The following is a 14,772-nucleotide window of genomic DNA, read 5'->3' on the forward strand; positions in this document are numbered from 1 at the left end:
GCACTGATGGGCAGCCGTTATTTTGAATAATTAAATCTGTATAAATTGAATTGCATCCAACACACCATAATAGTCTCATGAAGAGATCTCGAGAGCGTTGTAGAAGAGCAGAGGATAAACGCATCGTAATCCATATTGTATAAAAACGTTCAAAACCTTTAGGAAAGGGATTATTTTTTTGTTTATACTTTAAAATGGAGGTAGTTAACTTATTGGTAGGAAGTTTCTTTTTTGCAATGATAGTATTTGAAGTTACTGGGCATAGACTTAGAGCGAAAAGAGAAACGCACTTGGATGTAGGCCTATGTCCCATGCCTATGCCGGATGGAACGACGCCTAATTTGGAGGAGATTTTTTTAGGACGATGTTGGGAGTTCCAATACTTGTATTCGTCACAGGATAACTGTCCGGGAGCAAGGTGAGATTTCATTTCAGTCCAGATTGGGCTATTCCATTTAAAATCCACACTACCCCTGTGGAAGATTTTGGAAATATCTTCCACAGAGGGAGTATGAATTTCAAATGGAATGAACACATTAGCAGCTCCATTTGAAACTCGATTCTACCTCAAGGGATGATTCAGGTTGAATCTTCCTCAGAGGGTGTATGAAATTCAAATGGAGCTGCCCAATGGCAGATATTTTCAAAATCTTGTACAGGGGTAGTGTGGACTTTAAATGGAATAGCCCATTGTCGATGATCACGGTGGCATTTCGCGTAAATCAATGGCATCAAACATTAGGCCTATAGCATCTAAAAAGTGCAATGAAGCGCATAGGCCCCCCTACCCTAAACACCTTACAATATAAACCATCGCACCCAGGACGAGTTTCCTTTTATTTTCATCTATTTACAGAGTCGACTGCTCAGATGCATGGCAGAAGTTTAAAACGGCTTTCGTGGGGAAAGACCCGTGCAACATCAACGATAACGCCTACGATGAACTACTGGGCCTCATTCCAATACGATTTGCAGATGACATGGTAGGTTCCCGCGGTCTTTTTATTGCTTGGTTGCATATTTCAGGTGGTTTTCCCGAACCATGACAGCTTTCCATATCCTCCTGTCCTAGATCTTGCATCGCCGTTCCCAGGTCAGTCCAGTGTCCTGCTTGAGTACATCTACATATGTAAGAGGTGGTCTACCAGGGTATCTTATTCCATGTTTGGGTGTCCAGGTTATCAGATTGGCGACAGGTTCGCACTTACTCCTGAAGCTGTGTCCAGCGAAGCGTGTCCTCCTTTCTCTGATCTTCTCAGGGCCGGATTTACCATAGGGCCAGATGGGCCCCCAAATTTTGCAAAAATGGCAAAAATTTGTGCGCTTCGCGCGCACTGGCCTGTGATATAGCAACATTCACCTTCAATTCGGACTAAAACAGTCTAAAATTTAAATTTTTTTCGTGCTTCGCGCGCAAACATCGTAGTAGAATCTCAAAACTTGGCCACTTTAGTGCACCATGCCTTCTACACGAAAGTTTGGGGCCTCCAAATTTTGGCCTGGCCCAGGGCCCCAAAACAGGTAAATCCGGCCCTGGATCTTCTCTGAGAGTCTTGGAAGGTCTCCATACAGCTATTTGTTGTTTATGTGGTGCTTCAAATGGATGCCCTAAACATCCGAGTGTAACAGCCGTCCAGCTCTTTAGATTTTAGCTTTTGGAGTTATGGAGTTTAACTGATATACACTTGGTAAAAAGTTTTTCTTTGCGGCCTATGCTCATTTCCTTTGTCAACCAAAAGTATCGTGGTAGTTACTCTTTAAACTTCAAATATGGACATATTTCTACGGAGCCCCCGAAGTGATATGGAAGAAAAACAAAACTATCTCGGGGCCTCGAGATAGCTAGTGTGAAAAAGATAATATTGTGAATTTTTGCTTAATATATTGTTGGTTGATGTTCTTGCAGTGAAGAGAGGGAGATAATGACGAAATTTGTTTGGCAAATGTGCATTGTCTCATGTAGGCCTTCGTATGGTGCCAGCCCAGACGTGTCAGAATTGGGCCTTATCAAAAAGTCCAGAAATCCGACGGGGTGTGCATCTAATTTCTGGAATAGCCCATTGCATCATATTTTAAACACGTTAACTCACTATGAAGTGTATTTTGTTGTTAGCAGCTGCCATCGTTATAAAATAATGCCATCAAAAACAATAATTGTCTTTATGATAATGACACATTAAGTCAAATATTCACAATAAATTTATGATATACAGGGAATATTTTTCGCAAAATTCCACGACTGGTCTGGAAGGGGTCTGCATAAACCCATGCACGGGCTAAATATGAATTGGGGTATGTCGGGAGATGGTGTAAAATATTGTGTGATATATTTTGTTCACGACTACACTCTTGAGAAAAAAGGTTATACTAAGGCTCTAGCTTGACATTTAATTGATTTTTCACCCGGGTAAGTCGGGTGAGAAATAAATAAAATAATAAAATATCCAAAGCTAACGCTAAATATAGGGCGCTCAGCCTAATATTGTAATTTCACAGAAAGAACCACTTTGATGAGACTGTCGATCGGGTGACACCCCTTAAATGCACATGGTTCAACGAAGAACCTAAAAAGTTCTGGAGAGGCCTAAAAAACACGGAAAATGTTTTGTAATTTTACATAAAGAACCATTTGAAGTTCTTTCAATGTCAAAGAACCATTTACAATCTACAATCAAGAAACACTTGTTCTAATAACTGTAACCACCCCTAGTCTTTATTAAAGACGACTCACGATCGTACTCAGGATTTTATTACGGGATTTGGGGGGGGGGGGGCTGATTTTGAAAAAGTGGACTTAAGTTTTTCCAAGGGTGGTGGCGATTTTGTGACAAATGGACTTTCTTCTCAATTGGACCTTTATTGTACAAAAAATCGTAAAAACCCTGGCAACTGGCAAAATATAATATTTTTGTAAAGCTTTGGAAATTTCATTTTATTGTTATATAATTGCAATAAAATGGCGTATTAAAAATCTTTACACATAAAATAATACATTATCATTTTTATGACATCGAAACGTTTATGTTTCTTTTATATGAATAAATTGTTTACAATTTAATGGTAAAAATCAACGATAAGGTAACTTTATGCAGACATTCAACTTTCTAATGAGTTGAATATCTGAATAGATTGTTGCAAGTCCAGCTGCAAACCAAACTGATATTGTAGACAAAAATATGAATCAAATTCTGGACTCACCGACGAATTTTTTACTAACGTTGCGACCCGTTCACCGGGTCTTCATCAGAATACGCAGAAACTTGACTGATGGTTTGGTCACGTGATGGTAATCGGCGAGGAAGTAGTTTTACGGTGGGGTCCCAGCCAGGCGTGTGATAACAGGAAACGGAGCCCCCCTTCTTATTGAGATTACCATCACGTGATAACAGGAAACGGAACCCCCCTTCTTATTGAGATTACCATCACGTGACCAAAACCACCAGTAAAGTCTCTGCGCAGTCTGATGAAGACCCGCGGTGAACGGGTCGCAACATTACTAGAAAATTCGTTGGTGAGTCCAGAATTTGATTCATATTTTTGTCTATTTTATACCACTGGATGACTCAAAACATTCATAATCTTCAATCTGACATTGCTTTGTGCAAGAAAAATAGTCAACAGTTTTCCTTTGGAATCTCATTAATCCCGGGGAGGAGGAAATCGACGCTGGAAGTGACGGGGATGTGTGGACAGCAGTTCGAAACTATGTGTCTTTCGGTGAGAGCCTAGACACTGAAAAAGGGGGGTCTTTCAGTGAGGAGGCCCTCAAAAAGAGGGTTCTTTCCGTGCGACCGGGGAAATCTGACCAAAATAGGGGGTCATTCAGTGAGACTGGGAAAAATTTTGGGTCAAGATATTAAAGTTGATAAAATTTTTTGGTGACAGGAAAACAAAAAAGGGGGTCACTGGGTGAGAGGTAGTTGAAAAATGAGGGTCAATGTGGCCGCACGTCCACGTTACCCATTTTAAATTATATACGCGATGCGTGCGATCCAATGATATTTTGTTATGTGAACATTATTTGCTTTGGACCTCGGAATATCCTTCGGGGCTACATCCCCTCGGGATAATTTCTCGGTTCCAAAGGCAAAATGAATTTTTACAATGCCCTCCAAATAACCCATGCGCAGTTATTAACCTCTAAATAATGACTTTGATACGAACTTGAGCAATTATGGAAAAAACGGTGGAATGAAAACTTGCCTCATTAGTCCACGCGTTCACAGAAAATTCACAATGAGTAAAAAAAATGATGAAGGTGTTTGGTTTGGTAAAGCCGCACACCGATATCTTTGGATACCGGGTTAGAAAATGATGTATATCTCCCGTAATTGTTTTATTCTAAAGAAGCCATATTTCGATGCTTGCACTTGAATATATATGTTGAAAGGATATGATAGTCGTTAGCTTGCGTATTGAGAAAGAACCGTGCGTATTGAGTCAAAAACTGACAAAAATTCTGATTTTATATGTGACGAACTATAGCGCAGCGTAGGCCACACGTGGAGGTAGTTTAAAAGCAGATGACCCTATGGCGTATACCATGCTCACTGACATCTACAGAGGTCAGTTACCTGGCTATTGTCAATAGCCTTAGTCGGATGTCCCTCGGCCCATTATGCGTCTCAAAACTATTAAACAGGTCGGAACAAAATGGCCATGCATGGCTGTGGATTCAACCTACCATGGCGATTTCTGTCATGAAGATATCGGGGCGATGACACTGTGAGCCGGTGTTTAGTCCGAAAATATATTATTATTTGTTTGACGTTGCTTGATTATTATTAATTTCCATCAGCTTTTTTTTTTTTTTTTTTCGCTATCAAAATTTAACTTTTTGATCATTTTTTGCTGTTCTTGATAGACATTATTCTGGTCTGGAACTAATGAATTAGCGCATGGGTACGCAGACGCTACACCCATTGACACACTCGAAGATTCCATGCTGGGATACATGCTAAATGGACTCAATTGGTGCAGTTCTGAAGGTTCGGACCGATTCAGTTCTGATCCATGTCCGGACTATGATCCAGAGAGTTGTAGTCACACACCAAGTGGCGTGTTTTGGTCTTCAGTTTCAACGATGGTACGTATTGGTTCAGTAGTGGCACTTCCTTGGTTAGGCCTGCCGATGGATAACACATGACATCACAGATGTGTTGAGTAGGCGTAACTTGAGTACCCCCCCCGCTCATCATGCCGTCGGTACATCTTAGGCCGTGGGTACACGACGGGCCTTGGTTTTAAAAAAATGGGTTCAACAATAAACAATGTTGTGTGCATTGCTTGTGCAGGGTGAAGAAACAAAGTACATGTTGCTCAAATACTTCAACTCTTTGATGTGACTCCTCCCTTCTTCCCTTTTTGCCTGATTACGTTGCCACATTGAAGGATATTGACATAAACGTAAATGCGTTTTAAAAACATTTTGGAAAATTTTACTCTGATAGTAAAGTGTACTGAGGCGTGTGGTTTTATATGCTTGTGCAGAGCGCACTATAAATCGCTGCGCTTTTTTCTTTACGAAATGGTTTTTTAAATCATTTTCTTTTTTACGTTTCTGATCAAGCTTGCCAGAGAAGCCAGTGGAATAGCAACTGTAATGATCAATGGTAGTTCACCTTGGGACGCGTTTTGGAGCGGCAGGTGAATAATAAACTTTTCGTCTCATACCGTAATTTCCGGGTTATAAACCACACTAAGTATATGGTCGAATCCAACGAAAAGTGTACACGGCATGTTCAGGGCCATAACTTAAAAGTATTAATCAATTGGCATTCGTTTTTGTATTGTGTTTATTCGCCTTGATCATACGCTTCGCGCCATATATAATAAGACCCCTTCTGTGAAAAACTTAGACACAGAGACCCCAAAACATGCTATTTTTACCCATTTTTTCAAAATATTTCTTAAAGTATTTTTAAAAGCATCTAAATCAGTTATGAAAAGAAGTCATTGGATTGAATCTAAATTGATTTCCTGAAAGGTGTGTATTCAAAGATTGCCTGTTCAATTTTTCACATATTTGTACATAATTATGAAATTTTGTGATAATTTTTGAGTGGTATTTTTTACATTACCTACGAATACAATTTTTCATGGCACTAGATATATCTTTAAAAATGGAAATCACTAATAAATGCGCAATTGATACAAGCTTTGATATGTCCAATACTGAAATGCATTGCATTCGGACATCTTTATTATTGTGTTTAGCTGCCAGAAATTCTAAATGGCACAAAGGTAGGTTTGGTAAAAAATATGCATTACCTCCGAATACATGTTAAAAGCTGTGTCATTTCCACAAAGTGAGAGAATAGTAAACAATAGTTAAGCAATAGGTGCAGGGTAATACACTCTTTATTTCTACCAAGTTTCAATAGCCTGCGTTTAAATATTTCTGAGATGTCAACAATAAAAGCAAGTATTCGTAGGTAAATTTCGGTAACCGAATGTTACCTATATACGAATACAATTTGACATCATGACAGTATTGTGAAACACCGCCATTCATGCCAATGCCCATATTGGTACATAACGAAGGCCTGTATGTTTGCTATCAAATCATATGTCAATGAAAGTTGCGAATTCACATACATGCCCACCATGCAAAACTGAATACGGCTTAATTGTTGAAAAATATGTACTGAAATAGACGACGGTCTGCTCATTTGAAAGAAAAATCAGATTCAAAGAAGATTAGGAGGGGATAAATACTTGGATTTGTCAACTGTCATGTGTGCTTTATTTTAAATGTTTACCGACCTTTTGGTTTCTGAGTAATTTGTGTCCAAATTGATTTATTCGATGTTAACTTTTGACGTTTTCGCTAAGGTTACCTACGAATACCATGGAAAAAACAACTGTTCTCATTGTCTCATGATCTAGACAACACAGTGATGGACCCTGGTATAAAGCTAATTTTAGTTGCCCTCAAACGAAAGGCCACAAGCCGTAACTGACTCCAAGATGGACTTCACAAGTCTGCAATAACGGTTTTAAGCGATTTGTGTGCAATTAAGCAAATTAAAGTCACTTTAGTGCCTTTGTTTCTTACTTCAATCCTCTTTCAACCGCTGTGAACCGACATTATTAATACATGAAAGGGTCTAAAGTATCAATAAACGCACATAAAGAAAATAATACATTCAAAGTGCTTTATAAAATGAAGTTTTGATTGCGATATCCACCAAAAGTCTAATTCTTACCTACAAATACTGAAATGTTACTTACGAATACAGCATAATACATGACATGTGTAATGAAGTGTCCCTACCAATGGAAATTAATTGTCAAAAACTTTAAGCGGTACCCCAGGACACTATTATTACCCATATACGAATTCATTCAACAACTATTTATTATGTAAAATTGCTGATTAACTACTTGAATATCAAAATGAAGTGGTCAAAATCTTGCTAAAAGCATCATTTTTTTTTGATCTAAGGTAATAGCATTTATTCATTTGGACGTACCATCTGAAAGAGATCTAAAAACTACCATTTTATTAATTCATTACCATAATAGCAAAATTTAAACCTCTAAACTCAATATAGATATTGTTAAATCGCTCATGTTACCTACGAATACCCGGGTTTCTTCACCTTTTCATTGTATAAAGCGTTAGGTGTATGCGTATAATTCCTAATATTCTTGAAAACATATATCCTACTCGTTCTTATACAATGTGTAAATTGATTCATACTCATTTGATAAATAAAATACAGAAACTGACCTAAACTTCATTTTCAAAAATAAACTAGCATAAATTGACTAAGATCATATTGATCGCGTTATAAAAATAAAAACAAAATTTTCTAGTTGAGCTAGCATTTTCCTGACACCCTGTGGTCTACATTACACGAAAAAAGCGTTAATGGCAATATTCCATTTGTTTTAGGTTGATTAGTATTGCGATAGTGAAAGCATCCTAGTGGTATTCGTAGGTAACATTGGGTTTTGATATCACATTTACTATCACACGTCCTGGATTTATTTTTCAAGATTAGTAATGGCACTTTTGGTTCCTATAAGGTCAATATGTCATCAATCAATGGGCAAAAGGAAAAAATTGTGGAGACATTTTTATTTCGGACTTTTATTTTTGGCCCGTGGACACTTTTGGTTGGATTCGACCATATAAGCCGCACTGCCGCCCGGACTGCCGCATCTTCAAAACAATCGCGAAATTGAGATCCAGACGATAATGTATATTTAGGGATGAATTCAAAGCTCGACCGGCGGTTGACTGGCGATTCCGTCCGGTTGCCTTTGTTTAGAACAATAACAACCGGACGGAACCGGCGGTCAACCGCCGGTCGAGTTTTGATTTCATCCGTAAGAAATGTATTGTGAAACATACATGTACGTAGCCTACGCGTACGCTATATTTAAAAAATCAATATTAGATAAACCTCAGATAAGTGAAATAAATAAAAACATACTATTCACAAGCGTCCACGCCTGTTTAAAACACTGGTCATAACTGTGACGTCGACCGCACCGGGCCCAACGGAGACGCCAGTTTCACAGTTCCTGTTACACCTTCTGTAAATCGCCCGCGTTCGCACTCCTTTGTAAAAGCGACGTTATTGAATTTTATCAGTGCCCGCCGTTTTTCTTGGTCACTGCTTTTCTTGACAAATAAAAGGCATTCCATGGTTTATATAGGAACGGTTTATTATGATCTGGTATTCGACACTATGTGGAATATGCATTCTGTAGAGAGACGAATAAACTTCGTCGAATAAAGCGCTTCGAGCGATTCGCCGAGCGCGAGTAGCGATCAATCTCTAGTTTTATTCTGTTGACAGAGACGGCGACGTTACTGACATTTTACCAATGAAAATCCGTTTCTGATTTTTAAAGCGGTTTATACTTGAATTCTATTTGACAACATGCCGTGATCACAACATATTATTTCCAAATATTTGTGCGATCAAATTAAATTATTGCTCAAAATTAACTATTTACATCTATTTTTCCTAGTTTCTTTGCCAAATATGAGCTTCCAAATCTTGATGCGGAAAAGGTGACCAATCTACGCATTATAGTGGCCCACGACATTGAAGGACCAATAAAGTAAGATTGTGTTTATGTATTGTTTATCTCATTATATTTTATTATTTTCCACTTTAAACTTGTTGAATTATTTATCATTAATTTTATTGCTTTTCCTTACAACCCGATATTGTTAAATAGTATATAATTATCGATTATTTCTTTCAATTCAAAGTGAACGTATTATCAAACATTTTGATTGATTCAACTAACATATTAATAAAAAGAATAGTTTGCCATACCTCAGTTGTTTTCTTGTCATGTCCAACAGTGAGGAATGCGGTGAGGACTCTGTTAAAAGACTAGAAGATATTGCAGCAGCAAGCGGATTGACGTACACTTGCGAAAATTCCCCACGGTAAGAGTGTATGGGTTTTCATGGCGGGTTGGTGTGGGGTGTGTGGACAATGTGCTCATATTGTAATGCCCTGTGGAGCCAATTATGGGTTTTAGAAAAACCTTATGGAGATTTTCCCTTGTGGAGACACAAAGCAATGTCATGCTCCATAAGAGTGTGTGTTGGGTTTTGGCGGGATGGTGTGTGGACATTGTGCACATATCGTAATAATGCCCTGTGGAACCAATCATGGGTTTAGGCAAACCTTATGGAGTTTTTATCCTTGTGAAGACACAATGCCATGCTCCATAAGAGTGTGTGTTGGGTTTTGGCGGGATGGTGTGTGGACAGTGTGCACATATCGTAATAATGCCCTGTGGAGGCAATTATGGGTTTTAGAAAAACCTTATGGAGTTTTTTCCCTTGTGGAGACACAAAGCAATGACATGCTCCATAAAAGTGTGTGTTGGGTTTTGGCGGGTTGGCATGGGGTGTGTGGACAGTGTGCTCAGATTGTAATACCTTGTGGAACCAATCATGGGTATTAGAAAAAACTTATGGAGCTTTTTTTTTTTCCTTATGGAGACACAAAGCAATGCCATGCTCCATAAGAGTGTGTTTTGGGTTTTGGCGGGATGGTGTGTGGACATTGTGCACATATCGTAATAATGCCCTGTGGAACCAATCATGGGTTTAGGCAAACCTTATGGAGTTTTTATCCTTGTGAAGACACAATGCCATGCTCCATAAGAGTGTGTGTTGGGTTTTGGCGGGTTTGCATGGGGTGTGTGGACAGTATGCTCATATGGAGAGCCCAATGGAGACAATGATGGGTTTTGGAACCGTATAGCATTAGAAATTGCTGTAAATTGATTCCAACACTAAAATTAAGGAGGGTGTCTACACTGTGGATTTGTTCAAGTTGGTGTTTTATAGTGTGTTTATTACGCACTGTGGAGGAGCGAATTATGAGTTCAGGTACACCAATAGCTATTCGGTCGATTCACAATACGATGCGCCTCCAGCGTTTGCTGGGGGAGAGGTTAAAATACGCAGTGCATATTGGGAAAATACGAATACAAATTATAATACAACTAACACAGAAACATAATGTCATTGTGTGTTTTAAAATGTCAATAAAATGAGGTTACTGCGAGTCTGCGAGTAGATCCATTTTCTTCTATTGATCATGCGGAATCCTTCGTAGAGCTGTTTACAACATCGTTATTATCACACTCGCGTAAAAATCCAATGGTGGCTATCTGGAACAGCGATGTCGACCCTGAAAGTCAAAAATTGGATTAGAGTAGAGTGGCAAGTTTTCCGTGTCACGGAAAAACGGACAAATTCACGGAATTTCAGAAAAAAACGGAAAACACGGAAATTCGCGGAAAACATGTTTTTTCCTTGAGAAAAATAAAAATGAAGAAAAAATAATGAGATGTGAGGTTAAAATAATGAAAATGAAGTCCATATTCAAAGATATCAGGCTTAAAACAACTAAGAAGATAATGCAAGTAACTTCTTTTTACCCCGAATAAGAACACGCCAACACGGAATTGAAATTACATCACGGAAAATCACGGAATTTAGTATTTAAAACCACGCACGGAAAATCGCGGAATTCGGTGTTTTAAATCACGGAAAACTTGCCACTCGAGATTAGAGCAACCGCTGGCGGAGCATCGTATTGTGGATCGCCAGAATTATTATATAGGAATGGTCATAGCTTATATTTCATCTGGCGTGTGGGCAGGTTTCTGTTTAGGCGATGGTGGTGTGGTAACGGTATGGGGATGTATATGGGGCGATGGTTTATGGTAATGTAGACTTGGCTCTGGGTATGTGAATGCGCGTTAATTGTTCATGTTTATCAATACCATCTGACTTCAATCATATTTTAATATTATTACTTGACAGAGATGTCCGTTTGTTTCAATGTGTGGATAACGTAAATCACCGCCAATGTCAACCGAGACGCAATCGTAATCAGATCAGGGAGGAGACTACAGACTAGATTCGAGGTGAAAGGGTATGTGATCTACGTTATATATGTGAATAACCAGGGCCGGATTTACCATTGGGCCAGATGGGCCAGGGCCCAGGGCCCCCAGATTTTGGGGGCCCCCAAATTGCCCTGTGCATCTTCCTTTTTAGCCCCAAAACACCATGTTTTTGGCCAAAATAGGGTAAAAATGGAAAATTGTGCGCTTCGCACGCACTGGCCAGTTATAGAGCCAAATTCACCTTCATTTTGATCTTAAATAATCTCAAATTTGACATTTTTTCGCGAGCTTCGCGCACAAATGTCCTAGCTAAATCTTTGTCCATCTCTCTCTTTAAATTGTAATGCTCCCGTCGACACCGTTGATCTATACCTAAACTAAAACTAGGCCGCTTAAGTGCACATGCCTTGAGTTGGCGGCCTCCAAATTTTGACCTGGCCCAGGGCCCCCAGAAAGGTAAATCCGGCCCTGTGAATAACGTAGATCACAGCCAATGCCAACAGAGACGTAATCGTAATCAGGGAGGAGGCAACAGACGGAATGCGAGGAGATTATTCGCATAAAAGGGTCAGAAAAAAACGAATTACTAATCTTTGGATCATGGCATGGTTTGTCTCTATATCTAGGGAAAATTTATCAATGATTGGACTTAATAAATAAACCCTTCTAAAATGTTCAAGCTGGTTGTTACTCTTATGAAGGGTAGCTTCAGGCATGTTTGCAATTTACCCACCCAATACCATTTTTTTCCAGGGTAACCGTATCCCGCCTTGAAACTTGGTCAAAGTACGTGTTGTTTGCCATCTAATTTGGAAAATTGCATAATTAATGAGCTAATTTGCATAAGTGCTAATTAATTATGCAAACATACAAATTAGTGGGCGGCTAGACTATATAATAATATTAGAAACATAATTTGACCCAGTTTCAAGGCAAAAGTATGCAAAATAAAAGTACCCTGAACATTTTATGCATGGCAAAAATTTTACGCATGGCAAAAAATTACATATTAATGAGCTTTAGATCATTAACGTGATTGATTATGGATAAAACAATAAGATTCAAAGCAATACTTTGTTCTACTCAATAAAACATACTCAGAGCATTTCCTAATTTCCAGAAATATCCCTATTTTGCACCTTAATGCAGATCGTGTATAGTCACCCTATATCAGGTATATCACGGCCCTTTAAAACACGAAACAAACGAACAATAAAGTGTATACACTATTAAAAATCGATTACGTTTCTTCATTTTTTTACAATGTCAAATTTACTCACATTTTCACATTTTCAACGATTACATAAAAAAGATTCCCACGTGCTAAGTGCCCAGCAAACACAAAACGTTTTTGACATAATTTGCAAAAGGTTATAAAAGGTTGTCAGAAAACGTTTAAATGTCGGGTTATATAAAGGGTACATTAATGGTATCAAACGTTTTCATAACATTAAATAACATTTGTTGGGAATTTACTGCCCAGCAAACACAAATGTTTTAAAGAATCAGAGAATTGTTCATTTTGGGCCCCGTGTGGAGTCCACATTTTGACATTTGACCTTTTCCCCTGTAACTCAAGAAATGTACATCGGAGATAGGTCAAACTGTATTTTTTTCTGAATCCTTATGATGAAAGCAATACATTGGTATGGTGTTTAGCAAGATTTGACCAACTTTTAAATTTCGCAACCTGCATAAGCGGCCATTTTGGATTTATGCAAATTAAGCGCTATTCCACAACTTGGATTTTTGGAGACTTTTGATATGTTTTTTGTGAGCTATTTGAGAGATGGACGCCTTTGTCCATGCATCAGACACGGGTCATTCGATATTATGGTCGTTAAAGAGAGTTGAAAGATTACTCGAGAAAATCAAATCACAAAACTTCACAACCAAAACCAGTAATGTTTTCAGAATCGGCATATTAGAAATGTAAAGGGTAACTCCCGAGGCTTTCTGTGCGATTCCCAGATCCACGTGTTTGAGAAGATCCATTAAATAACCGAAACCAATCCAGAAACGTAGGTAGGACATGGTTCCAAAGAACAGTAAGTCTCCAAATAAAATATATACCTTGTCGCAACGGTATATACGCATCATAGTGACTAATATCCGCAAAGGAGTGGTACCATCATGATAAATCCACAGACGGCAGACGGCAGCTCCGGAATAGCCCAGGAAAAGTGGTATAAACGAGGCGGAAATCGAGACACAGTGATGAAATATATACGTTTTTCTGCCATAGGTGGTCACTGATAATTCAGGAATAGGTAGCATTATCCTGATAAAATCGTATGTGTAATATCCCATACAAATTGCTAATGTGATGATTACATCTGGCGTATTCGGGCTCTCTGAAAAATAATAATGAAAAAAAAACGGAAGTTGTTGTTATTGATGTATTCCTGATCATATCATAATAACAGCAAGCTTTTTTAGTACGCCCAGTATTAACAAAGAACGTCTGTGTTTTATATTACCTGCAGAAACAAATCACACTGGAATTGATAATGAACATTGCATAATCCTGCTATATGACAATGGTATAGGCGAAGATAATAATAATAATAATAATAATGCGTTTCATATAGCGCCCAATGCCAAAAAGGCCTCTAGGCGCTTTACATAAATACAAAATAAAATCGATACGCAAGGAAAATTTACAAAGATAAATCTTAAAAAAAGTACAATAAAAGAGTGACCTGCACCCAAAAGTCTTAAGTACACATAAAAAAGCAAAGCAGTTATAATAACAAGAAACACTTTAAACCATGGGAAAATCCCGGTAACGAAATATCATAAAAACACATCAGACCAAATAATCAGCAGATATTGCAACAAGTGAGATGCGGGCCGCGCAGAAAAAAACCAAGCAAACACGAAAAAGGAACGAGCAAACAGAAATTAATCTGATGGTCGGCATCTCACTCAATATAATCAAAGATAAATAACTTGGCAAGTGGCATAAACAAACTACACAATTGGATTATTAAAGAGATGAGTTTTCAAGTGTTTTTGAAGATGGCAAGAGACGTGGCTTTCCTGATGGACTGTGGCAAGCCATTCCAAAGCTTGGGTGCAGAAGTGGAGAAAGCCCGCTCACCATAGTAAGATGTTGCAATACGACGAGGCGGGTCCAGAAGAAATTGAGTAGCAGAACGAAGCGAGCGAGTTGGTTGATATGTAGTAAGAAGATCGGCAAGATATGGTGGAGCAAGCCCGTGAAGGGATTTGTAGGTGAGCATGAGGATCTTGAATGCAATACGATCCCTTATTGGTAGCCAGTGAAGCTCACTTCGTCGCAGATCGTTAATATCAACGCGATATCCTTTAACTCCTAACACGAGTCTTACGGCACTGTTTTGCACT

General features: G+C 38.6%; 1 protein-coding gene across 1 annotated transcript; it reads left to right on the forward strand.

Moving 5' to 3' along the window:
• The first annotated feature begins 80 nt into the window (after nt 1-80).
• On the forward strand, nt 81-12,370 carry LOC140170148 (ADP-ribosyl cyclase/cyclic ADP-ribose hydrolase-like). Its single transcript, XM_072193469.1, has 7 exons — nt 81-418; nt 857-983; nt 4,865-5,086; nt 5,570-5,646; nt 8,989-9,081; nt 9,332-9,418; nt 11,318-12,370. The coding sequence occupies exons 1-7, from the start codon at nt 195-197 to the stop codon at nt 11,412-11,414; spliced, it is 927 nt and encodes a 308-aa protein (XP_072049570.1). The 5' UTR covers nt 81-194; the 3' UTR covers nt 11,415-12,370.
• The last annotated feature ends 2,402 nt before the right edge of the window (nt 12,371-14,772 follow it).

Source organism: Amphiura filiformis, chromosome 14 (genome assembly GCF_039555335.1).
Source record: "Amphiura filiformis chromosome 14, Afil_fr2py, whole genome shotgun sequence".
Taxonomy (NCBI): Eukaryota; Metazoa; Echinodermata; class Ophiuroidea; order Amphilepidida; family Amphiuridae; genus Amphiura; species Amphiura filiformis.